This window comes from Dermacentor variabilis, chromosome 6 (assembly GCF_050947875.1).
Source record: "Dermacentor variabilis isolate Ectoservices chromosome 6, ASM5094787v1, whole genome shotgun sequence".
Taxonomy (NCBI): domain Eukaryota; kingdom Metazoa; phylum Arthropoda; class Arachnida; order Ixodida; family Ixodidae; genus Dermacentor; species Dermacentor variabilis.
Genome location: NC_134573.1, coordinates 154,300,194 through 154,319,147, shown reverse-complemented (window position 1 = coordinate 154,319,147; position 18,954 = coordinate 154,300,194). Strand labels below are relative to the sequence as shown.

The following is an 18,954-nucleotide window of genomic DNA, read 5'->3' as shown; positions in this document are numbered from 1 at the left end:
TGGCGAAATGTAGCAGTGAATGAAACTGACTTAAATCTGAAACGATGTTCCGCATCTTGCCCCCTCCCCCCCTTTTTTTTTTCTTTTTGTCGTACGCAGGCATGGCTTTGGCGACAGCCGCGAACCGCTTCTCGAGTCGGTCAAACTGGTGGAAGACATCGTGGCGCAGCAGCTCAAGTGTGTGGTGAGTAGCGAAATCACGCATTATTTCTTTCCAAGTGCGATTCTTTCTTTTCAATAGTCGGCCATTGTGGAGTAAATAATATGTCGAAAGGTATTTAAGAGATGCATATTGTTTCCTTCAAAGTGGACGACGCCGTTGCTGCACAGAAATGATAAGTGCGGAAGATAGGCTTCGCAGAAAGTGATTGAATTCGCACTGTAAACATGCGACGTTTTAATCACGAATATATACCGACGGCGTCGCACACACATGGACACTTCGCGAAACCATTCCCGAAGTCAACGCTGATGCAGGGCTTGTGTGACCTTCTTCGTCCAGTCTTTTCGTCCGGCTTCTAGCCGTACTGAGCCTACTCGCTTCCGTGCTATGTACAGATGGGTTTGGGGCCGTACGTCTAATTACCATTAATTAAGCTGCTTTTTATTTCCTTTCTCGTTTAGTGTTTAGTGCTGCGCCATCTTAGCGCTTCTTACAATCTGGAGGTCTCTGCTTCGATCAGAGAACATTGATCAGAGAACATTGCGGACCACCTCCGCTTTCACGATCACCCGACACCCGTTCCCGGATCATTCCCGTCTTGTCTGTTTGCTTCTCCGCCTGAAAGGTCATAACGCGGAGGCGCAAGCCATGGATCCAAGACGGTGCAGGGCTTTGACGTGTGCAGTGCCATGTCTCATGTATGCAAATTGTAATTTTCCGCGTGTTGCGTGTTTACCGTGTGGTGTCAATAATTGAAGGATTTCGCTCTTGCTTCATCTATCTACGCATATTTTTTTCTTCCCTATGACTTTCAGCAGCTGTTCCTAATTTCCCACCTTAGCGGATTGCGCCACTCGTCCTCCCGCCATTTCCCCATTCCCGTATACACGATCCCGCGATTTCGTCGTCGAAAGTCATCTTCGCAGTCTCGGGAGGATTGTTCCATCACCTCGCGTTTCGTTCGAGTATCGCGCGGGGGCCGCCGGGTGAAGACGCCGTCGTTGTACTTATTACGCGACGTCGCAACACGACGCGTGCGCCATTCCGACGGCGCAGCGCGTGGCGCGTCGAGCGACTCCCGTTACACGCGCCCGTTTCGCGATTTTTCTTTCGAGAGGCACGCATTTACGCGGCATGAATCTGCAAGCGGGACCCTGAGTTCCTGCGCGTGCTAGGAGACATTCGAGACAATGCCCACCCCCTGATGGAACGAAGGCGACGACGTATACTCATGGGCGTGAATGCGATGCCAGTACGGTCGGTGCACCCCTTTCTTTTTCCTTGCCGGAGCGTCTTCGTGGTGTTCTGTGACAGCGGAAAAAAGGAACGCGTGACGGCTTCATATTTGCTCCTGTTTTGCATTGTTTGTGTAACAAAGAAAAGTAATGGATGAACGCCATGAACATTTCCTTCTTTCTTCATATTTTTTTCTCTCTCTTTTTTCCACCGTAGTGTACTGACACTAGCGGATGAAGAACATTCGATGCCCAAAGGCTCCGGGCGTGTTTAGCGGCAGCTTTTGTCAAGTATTTTTTTTTAAATATTTATCCTGACTTCGTATTTTTTCTTTCTCTCCTTTTTTCTTCATTTTACCTTTTTAGTGACATGTTTTATTTATGTGACTATGTTAACGACGCCCTCACGAAAATAATTTGCCTTCTCAAGTTCAGCGGGGTACGTTATTTCACTCGCAACAACGTTTCCAATTCTTCATTACAAGTTCGAAGTCGTGCTATGCAGGCCTCTTTCTTTTTCCTTTGCTTTAGCTAATTGAATCTTTCGCTGCGACTGGGGTAAATTCGATTTTCATTCATTCTTTATTATTATTATTATTATTATTATTATTATTATTATTATTATTATTATTATTATTATTATTATTATTATTATTATTATTATTATTATTAGCTTGTTTGTTTTGTACACAGCAATAACTTCGCGCACCGGCTTTAATTGCGAAGAATGGTGTATAGTTTAAGTATGTAGTTAGTGTGACGGCCCTGGTCAGACCGATTGCTCCAGCAAAACAGCAAAATGAGACGTACGTAGCTGGTATTGGAGGTTGCTGGATGCAAGAAAGTGCAGACGATTTGCCCATTGCGGGCAACAAGCAGCGCACAAAATAAAATGGCAGCATCTAACCCTCTCCGCACCGCTGTGCCCTCGCTATGCCTCATCCGACGTTGATGGCAGAGACGCACATCACTCGTGAATTTTTGATGATCTATAGGAAGCTGCCGCGAACATCTAAGGACCTTTTCGACCCTGGGGAAACGGTGCATGTGTCTTGCTTTTTCCTTCGCAGCACCCCAAAACTTAACAGAGGCGCTCATACCGTCATAACTCCTGGGCAGGAAACTGTGTGATGTATAGCACACGTTTAAAAAGCTTGGTCTCTGCCTCCCCTCCTTCTCCTTACGTCCAAGCTGGTGCTCTCTCGTCGTGGGCGTTTCTTTGCCGTTTCGGGAGGCGGAGGTTGCTGGCCACGTGACGGTATCTCGCTTACGGCTTGTTTCCTACTTCTTTCCCCTAATCTTCCACATCCGAAGCCCCTCAGACACGAGCAGCCTCCGATACGGTGCGTCGACGACGAACGACTTTCCCGTTCTCGCATCAGCGATACGCATTCGTTGTACGTCTTGGACAGGCGCAGAGAGTATTGGTTCAAGGGGCCGTCGTGTGCTGGTGGGAGGCAGAGGGGGGGGGGGGGATGAAGCGCATGCATATTTATACGCGTCGTTCGCCATCGAGACCCGGACCGCGCATAGCATTTTCCGGAGGAGGGAAGAAAAAAAACTTTGCATACCGGCTTATATGTAGATGACTCTTGCCGCTCGACGCGCGATGTCTTTTCTTCCCTTTAGAGTGTTTCGCCGTTCACTTTTAAAATTTCACCCGCCTGATGGACTTGGCGCATTAGCAGAAATGGCGCGCCATTTGCTGCTGCTACCCGAGAGCAGCGGCGAAGTGGCCTCTCAGAATCTTTGTACGCCGAGGAAAGACCGACTGCATTCAGAAGCGTAAGCCGCAGAAAGAGAGACGAACGTGAGAGCCCGATGACTAGCTATCATGCCCTCCCGTACGTTTCTGGTTGGGGCGACTGAGCGTGAAGCTGCAGCCGGGTTACCAGGGACGGTGGGGGACGGGAGCGTGTGCACATTGTTGTTTCTTGCTTTCAGCTCATTTTGATAGTTTCGAAAGCCTGGCCGCCGCCGGTATGCCCTACGTGGTGGCCAACCGTGTCGCCCTTGACAGATCCCCGAAGGTTAATTGTGTCGTTCTGCTCGCGAAAAATTTGTTGAGAAAGATGGAGGGAAGTGCTAGCGCTCTTTTCTGGGTCTTAAGTTGACCAGCAGTAAAATGGCGGCGATGGTGGGCACTTTCGTTAAACGCGACCTATCAAAGCGAAGAATGTCGAAACAAACTGGCCTTACTGGTCACTGCACCGTTTTATTACTATACCGCTGTGGGCTTAGGCACATAGCTCACAACTGTTAGTAACAACGGGGGTGCGCGCCGCTCTATTGATGCGGGTGTGCTCTACTGAAAGCTTCTGATAGCATGGAGTCACGCGAGTGATGAGCCACACTCGCGTGCAGAAATTTGTGTGTTTGATTCCCGCACAAGGACGCTGGTTATCAGGAGTTTGTGCCGCACGTAACATGTGCTAGAACGTTGTTGCTAACGGATGTCAGTAATTTGTGTTGTGCCCGGTATAAGCGCAAAAATATTTCGCACTGCAAGGCCTCGCCCGCACAAAATCTGTGTTTATTATTCCTTGTATGTTGCTGGCTGGAAGTGGCGTTTTTTTAGAACGCTTGCACCTACCGTATAGTGATCTGTAGGTGCGAGGAAACCATCGAGCACCTGTTGTGTGTCCTCGCTGCGACGTTCAACGCCCATCTCTCCGGACAACTCTAAGCCGGCTTTACCGTGCCCACATCCGTCGCTGGCAGAAAAAGCTATTTATGCGCTTGTGCAGTTATTTAATTGCACCGGCCCGAGCGATCCTTTATAGTTATCCTTGGGCTTTATAACGTAAAAGACTTCCAAACTGTTTTTATTCCAATCTTCTGACGTCAAATTTATGTCACCGCCAACGTAAGCATCGGGCGGTGACCCGCAGCGTTGTTTGAACCACACAATCGAACGCTCTCCGCGTTTATAGGCGGTCACCTTTGTTTGATTTCAGAAGGAATAGCATTGCCTACTTTTACAGGTTTTTCTCATCTAATTGACTGCCAAGAGGCGAGAAGTAAGCAGAAATGGAGAGGGTTGCGGTGGAGCCAAGCGAGCGCAGTGAACGCAGATAGCCAGATGAAGAGGCTGGTGCCAGCGTCTGGGATTGGCCCGCTTCTCCTTGCTTAGCTTGTCATGGTTGTTCGAAAATCGCGGCGGCAAGCAACTGAAGGTTAGAAATGTCGCTAAAATGGATCCTCAGCGAAGAAATGTTGGCAGAGTGATGTCGTATACCTGATGAACGACTAGACAACGTTATGCTGCCACGTAAAAAATTCTTATTATACGCAAATAAATACGTTCTCCCCAGCAACTCCGAGCAGCCAGTGCCAGAACGATCGGTAGGCAGACGTCTTCTATTATTTTCGGAACGGCGCAGTCTCCAGCCATTATGGAAAAAAAGTTTGGTTTTGTTCAGCATATTAACGCATCTCTTTAATGCGTACACGTCACTTTGACGTGGTCGGTTTTCGCGGTTTTGTAATGTCGCGTGACAGAAAAGCGAAGAGGGCGCAGCCCGAAACCTTGTCACCAATAGCGAAGGGCTAATACCAAACAATGTGTAGAATTGGAAATAGTTATTTTTCTTTCGTTCGGTTTAATCATGCATATTTAGTGTGCCCACGTCATATCAGATCGGGAGTTCTCGCTGTTTTCGTGACATTGCGTGACAGACAGGTGACGCGGGGGCAGGCCGAAAATTTTTCGACCAGTCGTGGAGGGCTGATTGCATAAATGGAATAAAAACAGCTTGGAATAACTTTACGTTACAGCGCCCCTGTGCATTCTCCCGCGTATACGCTGATCTTACCCTCTCCCTCTTTTTTCTTCTGTTCCTCTCTCCCTTGCCCACAGTGTGAGACAGCACATTGGACGCTAGTTCGGTTACCCTCCCTGCATTTACTCTCCCTGCATTCTCCCTTCCTTTCTCTCATATGTTGTTATTGATGTCAGTGTATGGCTCAACGCCGTAGAAGTTTAGAAACAGTGGTCAACTGGTACATCGGTGTGTGCGTTGGTATTATATATTCAAAGTTTTGACAGCTCATTTGATATATTAAGCTTCGTTATTATTCGTTCGTAGCATTTATTGAACGATGTTTATTTCAGCTCGAGCCCCAGAACTTGCAGATGTTGCGCTGTCATATATTGTGCGTTTGTGTGTTTGTCGTTGTCATTGTTGTTGTTATTGCTGTTGTGCACACGTGGTCCTCTAGTTTGCGCATTCAGTCGCGGTATCACTTAAGGGAGCTTGAGCTGCAGAAAGTTTCTCATCGTTTGTATTTCTTTTAATTTCAGCAGACATTCGCCAAGTCATTGTATTTAAATAACACATCCGCCACGGAGAGCTTTGCAGCTGTCTTTATTAACAACCTGCCTGTCTAACAAGTGCCCTCGATTTTGTTCTTTTGAAGTTTCATCGGGCGGCGGACGTGGCCACACTTCGCGGCTCCAAATCCGTGGCCATCGAGGACATCCTTTTCCTCATGCGGAAGAACAAGGTGAAAGCAACCGGAGAGTCCTCGAGGAGCGTTCATACTTAGTCGTCGCCGCTATACGTCGTCTTGATTCGTGCGGTGGCGAGTCGGCTTTACCCGACAAAAACGGGACGTGTTGGCTCGTCGAGGCGACTTCATGGGCAAGAAATGACCGAGCTGACTTGCCGGGCTAAGATTAGCCAATCGGGATCGTTCGTGTGAGCGCCTGCCGTCCGACCGTGCATCGGGTCCTTACATCGGGTCTCCCTCAAGCTCCGTGGGAGACAATTTCCGTGACTGTATGCGTGCGCCATTGGCGTTGCTCTTACGCTTTGCAGCGCCGTACCTACTCGAGACGCCGAGTTGCCCCTAAAGGCTCGAGTAAGAAAGAACGAAAGCAAAACCGGACCAGGAAGTCTTTAGCGCCGTCATGTGACGCACAATGGTTTGAGAGTGAACAGGACCTAGCCGTTTCCTTCGTTTTTTTGTTTGTTTGTTTTTTGCCCGCCTTCGTAGTTGAGTTTTTTTTTTCATGGGCGGTGGTGTGACTCCTCTTATTTGGCTGCCCCCGCTTGCGTCAGAGTACTTGTCAATCGAAGCGCTGCGGCGCCACTTATCCCGGTCTGCTTTCTGATGCAAGTACGCTCCGAGTCGAGACGAAAATTGTCCTTGCAACGCGTCATCTGCCCCGTTAAATATCTCTCTCGTCCCTTGTATCTGCTGTTTCTTGTACCCTCTTCTCCATTCCCCCCTCTTTGCTTTCTTTATTATAATTTTTTCAGCGGTAAGCACAGAATGGGGTGCAAGCTCCCCGTGTTTTGTCCGCAACAAGCTCCGATGCGTTCCTATAGTGTTGTCGTTCTCCAAACTATCTTTTCTTTTTTTTTTTACATTTCATGTCCTAGTTTAATTGCCAGTCGCACTTATTTGCGTCCGTCATTTTGTCCTGGCAGCTTTTAAAGGGGTCTTCCAAGCCTCGCCATGACATATCGGCACTCTCTGAGAGCCGTCGTTCTGCGCCATTGAGTCCGGGCTCTCAGTCGTCTTGTTTACCCTGCGTTCGCTGGGAGGCATTTAGCATCTCTCAGGAGTGCCTTAATGTTCCGGGATAAGCGTTCGCTGCAACAACCCGTCGCCTCGGCGAAAGCCGTGGCGACTAAAAGGAGTCTCCCTTGACGCGCTCGGCCGCGTCGCACGCTGGCTTGTGTTCAAGTGGGCGATGTCAGGAAGGCTGCGCGACGCGTCGTTGTAATGTGAGCCGCTTATGCGCGCGCCCTGGTCACCATATCGACTTTCAAAAAAAAAAAAAAGCGCGCGGGAAAGCGTCTCATTGTCCGTGCGTCTAGTACAGTGCTGGAATCTATCTTCGCGGCAGCTTGCCCGAAGATCTGAGCCAGTTGAAGTGTCCGCATTGTCGTCGTTGTCTGCATTGTTCACGAGATATCAGCGTAATCGCGCTGTTCTGTATGTGCTGCAGCAGCGCTGTCGTCGCAAAGAGTGACGCGTTTACATCGCAGTTCGATCGCTCGTCCTACGGTGACTTGAGCGTAATGCCAAATATGTTAGTAATATACCAGTGGTAGACGTACCATGTAGAACTTCATGTGCAATTAAGGGGTTGGCGGATGTCTTGGGCGGATGTGTACTTATTTACTTATTTATTTATTTATTTATTTATTTATTTATTTATTTATTTATTTATTTATTTATTTATTTATTTCATACTGGAGACCTTACGCGGGTTCAAGCAGGGTAGGCAAAGAAAGAAAACATAATGTTGTCACAAACAGATTACACCATGCGAAGAGCTGGTATATCTTTAAAGCCGTTTCATTCCGTTATAGTGTTTGAAAAAAAAAAAGAAAGAAAAGTAAGCCGGTTTGTGAAGTACGGTGATAGGGAAGGAACGCAGTTTAGCATGTCCTGTACGTGTGTTTCGGTGCTCGAGTTCGCAAGTACTGGTCGGTGTCGACAGTTAGCTTGTTAGTAGGAGTAGAGATAAGAAGGTGAAAGCTATGAAGATAGACAATGCTTCCTGCTGCTCTATATTTGAAGTAGTAGTTTAGCGCGAATAAAACCACGGACACAAGGAAGACAGACAAGGACAAGCGCTACTCACAACTGTTTAATGGAAGGAAAGATAGTGTGTATATATATATATATATGTATATATATATATATCCTCTTGTCACGCATGCGCCTACCAAGCAGAAGAGTAGCCGGTACATACACATCAAAGGCGGTTGCGCAAGAAGTTAAATTAGGCATCCAGTAATGTGATAGAAGGCTCACTCACACATCTATCTCTATTCTTCTTGATAAAGAAGACCTCAAGAGCGAGCCTGGAAGAGGCGTTGCCGCTCCTGCCAATAGTTGTCGAGGAAAATCGAGCGTCGCAACCACACGCGGTAACATGAGCCACCAAATGTGCGCCCTTATCCTCTTCTTTCTTTAGTTTTTGCGCATGTTCCCTTAAACGGTCATTCACACAACGCTCAGTTTGACCAGTGTAGAGCTGCCCACAAGGGTGCAAGGGAATTGCATAAACAAACCCTCTGGAGCACTCAACAAAGGGCTTCTCATGCCTCAGTCGTAGTTGTTTTGTCCCGCGTATTCTGACGTTGCATTGATCAGTGCCCTCGACACAGGAATCTCGCTTCGTGCTTAGGTAGATCTATACGCCCAGGTGTTTCTGCCTCTCTTTTAATTTTATTTTTTCTCAACGTATGATGGTCGGCCGTCATGCGCTTTGGCTGCATACTTCGGCACAGGTCAAGCTGAGCCGCTTAGTTCGCTACCTGGAGCTGAAGTCCATGCAGGGCTACATTTACTCCAAGCTTCCTACGGATGACGAAGAGGCTACGGCGGCGGCACTCGCTTCGGCGGAGTCAGGTGAACGATGTGTTCTACTCAAATACAGCATTGCATGTTTTTGGCTAAATGATGCGTCTTGTACTAAACCAAAACGAAAAAAAATGTTCATATACACAGGGAAGAAAAGATGGAAACAAATGAAACCTGGCAGAACAAACTCGGACTGAGGTTATTACAAACAACAACGGTTGTTCTTATCACGGACGTCGTATAATCATGATGAGAATAAGCAGTTAAGCTTGCCACTTTCGCCGAGAGAAATAAATTTGTTCTGAGAAAATGAGAGGGAAAAGAGGGGAGGGAGGGCTTGTACGTTGTAAAACGTACCATATTCAAGAATACAAACAGAACTAAAAGAAAATAATGTGGCCATGTGCCGAGTACAAGTTTTGCGAGATTGAAATCTGTCGAAACGTATCATGTAAGATTATGTACACTGTGCACAAAATCATGCTATTATTGTTGTAAATGATTTGTTCGTAATACCTAATAATAGTCTATGAAAAACACAGCATTACATTGAAGCCAAGAGGACAGCAATACATGATGACTTACGGAATTAAAGGCGCATTTATGAATTAGAAATGAATTTATTTGTGACAATTCAGTTGTCCAACATCAGTGATTGCCCAACGGAGCGCTTGCGACGCACCTTATGATATGCCGATTTAGGTAGAATCGGAAAACCGCAAATGGAGAGCAGGTGGGGGTTCGAACCTGCAGTCAGCACTGTGAGGAAAAGCTGGTTCTGCCAGAAAACCGACCAAATGGCAACCCTAATAAAACAGCTATAACAAACGATTCAAAAAGCTAGTCTCATTTTCAGGAAAATGTACCTCTCACAGGCTCACGTAGTAATCGCCTTTCTTTGACATACGAAAACCTTGCACAATTCCCAAGGCGCTGTTTTTTCAGTACTTTTAGAGGGCAGTCCTTAGGCGCGTGTTCTTGCGGTGAGTGTGGGCGTCGGCGTAACCGAGTGAACGAGCACAGCGAAAGGTGAAAGAACGAGAGCGCGGTGTGCAGCGGAGGATGAAAGACGCGAGGAGGAAAGCGGAGGAGGAGGAGAGTGCAGCGGAACCATAAGGCGGAGCGCGATAGGGTGAGAAGAAAAGCGTAATGCGGCGACGATGGCTACCAGATGGCGCCAGAGTTAGCACGCGTCGTCTGGGAAGTCTGGCGCCGGCGGCTGCTGTTAATCGCGCCCACGCGTCACCCCCCACGCGCTGGCTCTCGCGATCTCTAGATTAGCGAGGCAGTGTCGTGCTATACTTCGCTCCGTTTGCACCGTGCCGCACCGGGCAGACTGTCCGTGCCAGCCAATATATATCGAAATGAAAACACGTATAGAGCTGCGCTCAAATTTCGTGGTAGGGAGTATCGTAATCTTCGGTGAATTTTTTCAATCGCTTATCGTGGTTTGCAATCAGTGTGCTGCCCCTACGCTTGCGAGTGATCCCAGTTTGTGCAGTTCGTCTCACGAGCGTTGTGACGAGTGTTTGCGGTCATCGAGTGAGATCTGTTCATGTTTGCCTGCGCGCGCGTGACACCATGCTTGCTTAATAGTCCGCGAATGCTAATTGAAATGTGTACGACCGATAAAACCACGAAGGTTGCTTCATGTAGTTGACTAATACTTTGCTATCGTTATCAATGCTTCGCCTTCGGGCGTAACTGCGAATTTCTTAGTTTTAGTTTTAAAATTTATGTGTGGCTTACCCTCATTGATGGTGTCTCTACAGAGAAGCACGCTTCACAGTTAACTGGACTGATTTGATTTTTGTTGTCGGAAGAAAATATGAGAAGGACTTATTCTCCCAAATATTCAGTGCTCAGTTCACCGCAGTATACCTTGTTTTTATTTTTCCTAATTTCCGGAAAGTACACTCATGCGTTCGCATATCATGTTAACATGTTAACAGTTGCGGGTTTGTTAACAGTTTTAACATGTTAACATGTTAGCAGTTTTAGGTGTTTTCATTAATACAGTACAATCTCGAATAAAGGAAATCGCTCAAACGGAATTGCCTCTTATACGGAACATACTTATGTTTGGTTGGTTTTCTATTAAGGCAATGCAGCAAGAACGTCTTAAATTGAAGCACACGTTTTCCAGCGTCGGGTGAAGAGAACTAATGATATTACCGGAAGTGCAAGTGAGCAGCCAATCATACCGGAATTGCATGTACTTATCATTTTTTGTGCCTTTCTTGATACTGCACCTTGACTAATGTGGGTCTACCGTTGTCGTGGCCAATTGTGGTTTCTTTGTTTTGGCAACGTCCGTGAGCTGTATGTTGGCTTAACGTTTTCACTGGCGGCACAGAAAAGCCCGCGCATGCGATCACTCTAGAGACAAATATCGAAGTTATCGATGACTTAGAGAGTGTTTTCTTCACTACAACTAGTTATCTTTTTTTTTTTTGCGAGAGGACTTTCCCTTTTTATTGTTTTCTGCTGCTAGCTCTAGTCAGCAGCTGAGTGCAAGTAAATATTTTGCAACTGGAAACTTTGTAATGAGAGATTCTACACCAATTATCTGAATTTGATAGTAACGTATTTGCCCTTTTCAAAAGAGCATCTTGCGTACCCTTGAACTTAATCTCTCGGTAGTTAAAGCTGCTTATAAACGGAACTTATTTCCCCTGGTCTCTTATGGTCTCTCGGTAGTTAAAGCTGCTTATAAACGGAACTTATTTCCCTGGTCTCTTATGGTTTCATTTGAAGAGAATCTACTGTATTTATTGCTGTGCCATGGCAAGCATGTTTGTCACCTCCTTTACTGCCTACATTTTTATCTGTGTGGCTATTATTGCATTCTTTTCGGCATTAGTAATTAATGGAGCATGTGCTGACAGCTGTGTTCTGTTCTGGTTTCTGGCAGGAGCAACGGTGAAACCAACATTGTCGTGCCAGTCATGGTTGTCTTCTTGTTTTTTAAGGACTCCTGCATACACTGCTGACAGCCTTTACTGTGCAAAGGAAACTTACACAAACCTGCTGTGTTAATTATTGTTTTTCACTTGGGACAGTTCTAGTTTACTTCTGTTACAATGATAAATGCTATAAGAGTTATAATTATGTGACAAATCTATATGTTATGTGAACCTGCGATTGTGAGCAAGGACTCTTAAAAATACATCCTATGCCTTACTGTACACGCATGATCTGTTTGGAAACACAGTGCTGATTGTTGCCCTGGTGACATGGTGCTGCCGATCAAACTTTTGCCACATGTTGGGCAAGGGACAGGGCACACATGAGGCAAAGACAGGGTAGCTGTTTCCATAATAAATACTGTGACAAACATTTTTTTTAATTGCCATAGCATTTATAAAACCTTCGAATTAGATCGAGAATCTGTGATTACAGACTCTTTAGGGACCACAGATGAATACTTCAGGCAAATAGCCTGGCAAGCTTGAATGGCAATTATGTTATGGCAGTCATAACATGGTGATCAGGTTATGTAATGCAGTCGTGTGAGCACGTGCTTGAAAGAAAAAGAAGGCAATTTTTGATTGACTTGGTGGGTGGTTTATTGTTTTGTTATGCATGGAGGTGAAAAACAATGAAGAAGAGTCATTTCCTGATTTGCATATTGCTTTATGGTGATGGTCAGTGTAGCATGAAGTCTTGTCGATGAGAAATGAAAAAAACGATGTTGCAGCTCCTGAAGGAGGCTTTGTGAGGAGATTTCCCAACACGATGGCTCCTATTTTCCATTTGCAAGTGGAGATGTTGAGGAAAAAACTTTGACATTATGGTTGTTTCGATTTCTTGCAGCTGTGGCAGATGTAAAATCGGAAGGTGCACCTCAGTTCAAGCGCACAAAGATTTGCCGGGACTTCATTTCATTTATTGATCAAACAGGAGAGCTGGCAGATGTGTTCAGCGAGTCTATATTTGATGAAGTCAAGCACGAAAGAGAAATGGCAAGTATCAATCAGTTGAGCTCAGTTTGCATGTTTCGATTTGCATGAAACAGGTGTAAAAGGGCCATAATGATTTAACCCTCACTGCAATTAATGAAAAATGCTCAAACACTTCCTAAAACGCATTGACAGTCGACCTGTCATGGACACAGGTAATTCATGCCGTGTAGAATTCACAAGGGTTCCAAAATTATCAGGTGTGTGACATGCAGAAATTACAAGTCTTGTATAACTTTGATCAGCATTCGTGGCGAAAAAGCAGAACCTGATATAGCTGAATATCCATTTGTGCATTTCTAGACGTATAGCCAGTATACTTATACTGGCCTTTGTGAAATAATATGGCAAAGATCTGTTTAAAAATAACATTTATTATTTACACACTGGCTCGTACTTCTTGCTAGAGTAAAGCATTTAAAGTACTTGCGTGTTGCATATACCCTTCAGGTGCTATATGCACAATTGTGCATGCCCAAATAGTGCATCAAAAGCAGAAAGCACTGATGAAAATAATGATATTTAAAATGTGTTGCATGCATCTCAAAACAGTTCTGATTGGATTTGTGCTGCAAGTTTCAATATTATTTGTAAAGTATAAAGTGTTTTAGAAAAATTAGTTGGAAAATAGAAGGCTGGGTGTTTGTTTTCGATGTCAGTATGTCATCATGCAGTGGGTTCACTTCTTTCACTGTTCTTTAAACGTTTTACACAGGCCATATGTTTCAAGTGGCTGTGTAGGTGCTTTCCAAGCATGCTAGACAAGGAGCAGTTGTGTGGTCATATCTGACATTCCTGTAAAAAATCGTTACATGGAGTCCATATTCTGCTAATTTGATAAACCCCATGAGGAATCGGAAATCCTTAATCTGTTCTGTGGGTGTATGCTTTTCATGATTATGGAAATGCAAAAAATGTGGTTGAAACAAAATTTCTAATGGGCAGAATTAATTGATGGCTGAAGGGAATATGAAAAAGTTATTTTTCTTTAGATGTTGCTATGTAGCTATGTAAGTGGCATGTTCTTTACAGAATTTTTCTCATTTATGTATTGTTGCCCCTCATCCTTGTGTTGTACAATTACGAACAAACAACTTTGTCTGTTGAATACTCTGCGCATGTAATTTTTGCACTTTCTAATTAGTTGTGCTGCTTCTTGGGCGAGTTGGAATTGCGCACTGTGCTGGAGGGGTGGTTTGAAGGCAAGGACGGAGTAAGGTGCACACATCAACATAAGTGCTCCCATATGTTTATATGTGAGCCATTGTCTGTCCTTGTCTTCAGAGTGCACCCCAGCGCAGTCCAATTAGTAGTTTCTTTCAGCCACTCATCCCCCTCAGTAATGGGCTTTCTGCAATCTCAGTTTATTGATAAAATCGGGGTTACTTTAACTTCAGGATATTGGTGCAAAATGATAATTAATTCTGAAGATAACTTGCCAAAGTAATTGCCACAGCAGAATGCAAGAAAATGCCAAAATTGCTCTACTGCCATTGTCAACAAGAGTCATGCAAAGTGCAACATGTATTCTGTCTCAATTATTTCCTCGCTAAAGTTGGCAGTCTTTATTTTGTGAGTATAATAATTATGTGATATAATATTACCACTGCATTGATGAAATTCTGGAATATGGAGGATGACTATGCATTGGGATTGGCATCACAATTTTCTATCTCTTGATTATTACAGGCAGTTGGCACCATTGCTTAGCTCTGAATTACAGGCTACTGTTTTCCAGAATGCATTTTCAACATAATTTTAGCATGTGAGCCTAGTAACGGTGAGCCTGTTTCACACCTTGTGATAATCATGCTGTCATGGTAGCCTAAATTTTTTACCATTTATTATTTCCTCACTAAAGTTGGCAGTCTTTATTTTGTGAGTATAATAATTATTTGATATAATATTATCAATGCATTGATGAAATTCTGGAAAATGGAGAATGACTATGCATTGGGATTGGCATCACAATTTTCTATCTCTTGATTATTACAGGCAGTTGGCACCATTGCTTAGCTCTGAATTACAGGCTACTGTTTTCCAGAATGCATTTTCAACATAATTTTAGCTTGTGAGCCTAGTAACGGTGAGCCTATTTCACACCTTGTGATAATCATGCTGTCATGGTAGCCTAAATTTTTTACCATGATGTTTCCTCATTATTTAATGGCAATATGAAACATCCCCTTAGCTAGCACATTTATTGTTCTGCTTTAAAATGAAAGTGTCAATGCTGGACAGCACCATACTAAAGATACTTCATAAGTGCATTCTCTGTCACTGCTAAATAATGTAAGCTAAATGTTTTATGTGCTTGTGTATACATTTGTGGATATGTCTGTATAAGCGTGTGTTTTCATGACATTTGATAACTATAAATACAGGCCAGCATTATGATTATGGATGCATGAACCGTGTGTTTCTTTTTTTTAGTATGTTTTAGATGCTGAGATAAATTGCTTAGATTTAATCCACATTCTTTCTCCAGAGATTAGAGGTGCACACAAGAACCATGGATCAAACCCAATATATGGAGTACAGCAATGCCAGAGCATCATCTTTTTGTAAGTACTGAGTCGGTACTACATATATCCATTTGGTCATTCACTGCAATACAATCTTTTATTATTGTGATAGCAATTATACGGACACTTCAGGTGAATTTCTGTTGTCGGCATCTCATCGCCATGACGTGCCGTATGAAGCTTATGGCAATAACGTCGCAGCCGTGCACTCTGTGCTATGGGTGCAAGTAAAAGCGTGCGAAGGTAAGCCAAGAAGGATGGGGGCTTGATGTCATGTATACAAGGGAGGAAGGTGAGGGGGAAGTGCATCATCTTCCATCACATGGAAGGCAGCAGGGGGTGTGTTCCTCCCCAACGGCGGCTGCATATGACTCGGCTGAGTGCAGCCGCGTGTGCCCTATCTTGAAAGTGATCTGCATTGGGTACGGAGTCTTGTTGCGCTGAGGGCTGATGGCTTCGTGTGTGCTTAGTTCACGTTGGAGCGAGAGGAAGCGCACAAGGCAATTTGCTCGCTGTTGCTGGCGCTCTTCCTCACGCCAGCATTTTGACGGCGAGTGTCCGCAGTCATCAAGTGAGATATGCTCATGTTTGCCTGTGAGTGCGTGACACCACATTTGTTAATTTAGTTAGTAAGCCAATGTTTATAGGTCTATAAGACTGATAAAACTACTATCTTTACTTATTATGATGCTTCTAATTACTAATTGATGCTTCTTTGGCTCATTTCTACCGCACTCTAATTCAGATTGCAAGGACCTGGAGCCTGTCATAGATCAGAGCCAGGGGAAGCATGCCTGAGCCGAATTTAGAACTGCTCGCCACAGCAGTTTAAAGCTCGACGCCAAATGCATCAGATTTTTGTTGCGATAGCAATTATATGTTCACTCCAAGCGCATTTCTGCCCTCACTATCGGCATCACCATCGCCGTGATGTTTTGTATAATGTCCATGGGCAATAACATCGTCGTTGCGCCTTATGCTATATATGTGAGTAAAAGCGTGCGAGGGTGAGTCGACGGTGGCAACTCAATCTCGCGTGCACAAGGGAGGAAAGCGGGGAGGATATGCACCATGTTTCAACGCACACCAGGCACTGGGGGGAGGGGGGCGGGGTGTTCTGGTCTGGCGCCTGCTGCATATGGCCCGGTCGCACGGGCCCTATCTCAAAAGCGATCTGCAATGAGTGCAGAGTCTAGGTGTGCCGACGGCTCATAGCTTCGTGTGCCCTGTGTTTTCACTGCTTAGTTTGCGTTGAAGCGAGAAGCAGCACAAAGGTCAATTTTCTCACTGCTGCTGCCGCGCTTCCTTACTCCAGCGTTTTGACAGCGAGTTTCCATGGCCATAGAGTGAGATATGTTTGTTTTCTTGTACACACATGACACCATGCTTGTTAATTTACTTAGTAAGCGAATGCTTACAAGTTTATACGGACGATAAAAATAATATCCTTACTTCGTATAGCTGTCTACTAATTTGCTATCTCAATTGATGCTTCACCTTTTGTGCAAAAGTGTGACTTTTTTTTTGTTGTAAACAAACAAACATAATGGACAAGAAGGTGCACACCTGCTGCGGCACCTGCTGCGGCACCTGCTGCAGCAGATGCTGCACCATTAATTCATGTTTCAGTGACCATGTGACTCAAACACTGCCAGATCTTGGGCACACTCACAGGTTCCCAAATGCAGCTTATTCTTGCAGATTTCAATAAGAAAGAAATATGTTGTTGGCTTTAGCAAACATTGCAGTACCATTGATGGGAATATTCAGTGTGCTGGCAGTCACGAACGATTTAAACAGGGTGTCTTCAACATCGTGGGGTCAGACGTTACCCACTTTAAGTTTGCAGTTGCCGTGAAACTTACTTTAGTCCTTCTATTTCTTCTTCAAATTGGTCGAGATTCTTGACCTTGATGCGTGCTGCAAAGCCATGATTGATTGTGTGACTAACTACAGCAGCAGCACATCTGCAAGCCAGAAAGAAAAACAAAAGCTAAAGATAAAGTGAGCTGCTGTGCTGATTGGCTGCGTCATGTGACATGCCTATGTAGCCACATGCCTTCTCCAGCTCACACACTAAAATACAGCATGAAAGGATGAATAAGAAAAAAAAAAGAGATTGGCACAGCGCTAACTAGCAGCTGAATTTTGATGAACAGGAATATGAACACACCATAGTTACTGAATTATAATGGGCCTTCGATATTTAGCCTGTAGAAATTGATCAATTTGATCTAAATATTTTCTATGCCCTGTTAAACATTTCCTCTGCTAGCATCGTCATGCGCCGTCTGAAATCACGACTGAAAATTAACCATTTGTAAGAGTTGACCATTTTTGGCAGATTGGAAAGTCTGGAAAATAAAACTTGGACTGGCGGTATCGTTGAATCTAGCGTCCAGTGCTTCTTGCACTTCCTCAATAAAACGATGCAAAATTTGCACCTTGGTCGACTCGGCGACACAATCTTTAAATAACAGCACCAATGAAAACATAAAAGCTTCTCTCAGGTTATCTGATTTTCCAATCCAACGTCTAGGCTGTTTTAATGATGCCTCAAACAACGGCAGATGATCATGAGTTTGTGATGTTTTGTTCATTGTGTTTGACTAATTTCAAGCGCAACTTTGTTTCTCCTACCATGCATTGCTTTTACCCATCAGCATTTCGACAGCACATGTACAAATTATTACGAGCAATCCTTCCCATCTTGTGGGGTTCTCATTCACACAAGAGCACACAGTCGATTTCAGATCAACCTGTGACCGAGGCTTAACTAACAGTCTAATCTCTTACATTTTGGACATCGCCTGTGGAAGTGTCTTTATTCATTACAATACAATATTGTGCAACACTTCATATTACTGTACAGCAATGTACAGGAACTACGCAAAGCATGTAGAGGCACCAGCAAATGCAGACTAGGCCACCTTGCTTTCTCAGAAAAGCTAATCGTATGCAATACTCAAGTATGAGGAGGCTTCTGCAAGATCCCTGATCTGGCTACTATGTGCCTGCTGCAATGAGCAAAAACAGATGCTCCCTGTACAATAGGTACTTACCCTTTTTTAGCTTGTGAAGCTACTGCTTTCCAGCATAGCATGGGCATCACTATGGCTAGTATCGACGCCAACAAATCTTCATAATGTTTTTTTTTTGCATGATCTGACCTACAAAAGTTGGTAACTAGGAGCGAGGGGCATATTTTTGTATATTTAAGATTTTTTTACCATCTCTATAGATGTACTAAAAGTAGCAAATTATTACTTTCATTTCTATTTCTTTAGGTGCTTTGAATTTTCGCATAAGAATTTTCGAAAACCGTGAGCAATTGTTACTGCTCTATATTCATTCAAAACATCAGTGATCAGGCAATAACTTTTTATATTACGACATACGTTGTGACTGTTACATCTTGAAATAAATTTTAAAGCACAAAGCACCAAAAATTAGCACATTTCTAGCAATAACGAAACTTAACATGCTTTCATATTTTACCTGTTCAAGGTAAACAAAGAATGTGCACCTAAATCCATCATGAACCCTGTTTTCACAAGAAAAAAGAGTACCATGGTTCTGATATTTGCAACTAGAAAGAAAGAAGAAAAATGCGTTGAATTTACTCTTATTGAATGGAAATATATTCGCACCTAATATACTCTGACATCAATGTCAGACAGTTTTGTGTCACTGTTGGTGGACCACAGCATCTTCACCTTCATAACTACATCAACAGTCAGGCT

At 44.3% G+C, this 18,954-nt stretch overlaps 1 protein-coding gene across 1 annotated transcript in view; it reads left to right on the top strand.

Moving 5' to 3' along the window:
* The window catches only part of LOC142585527 (transcription initiation protein SPT3 homolog), a 115,917-nt gene that overhangs the window by 68,467 nt on the left and 28,496 nt on the right, over positions 1-18,954 (top strand). Inside the window, exons 3-7 of the mRNA XM_075696336.1 lie at positions 100-184; positions 5,818-5,904; positions 8,652-8,772; positions 12,541-12,689; positions 15,175-15,250. Of these exons, the coding sequence (XP_075552451.1) occupies positions 100-184; positions 5,818-5,904; positions 8,652-8,772; positions 12,541-12,689; positions 15,175-15,250 (518 nt within the window). The remainder of the gene's footprint in view (positions 1-99; positions 185-5,817; positions 5,905-8,651; positions 8,773-12,540; positions 12,690-15,174; positions 15,251-18,954) is intronic.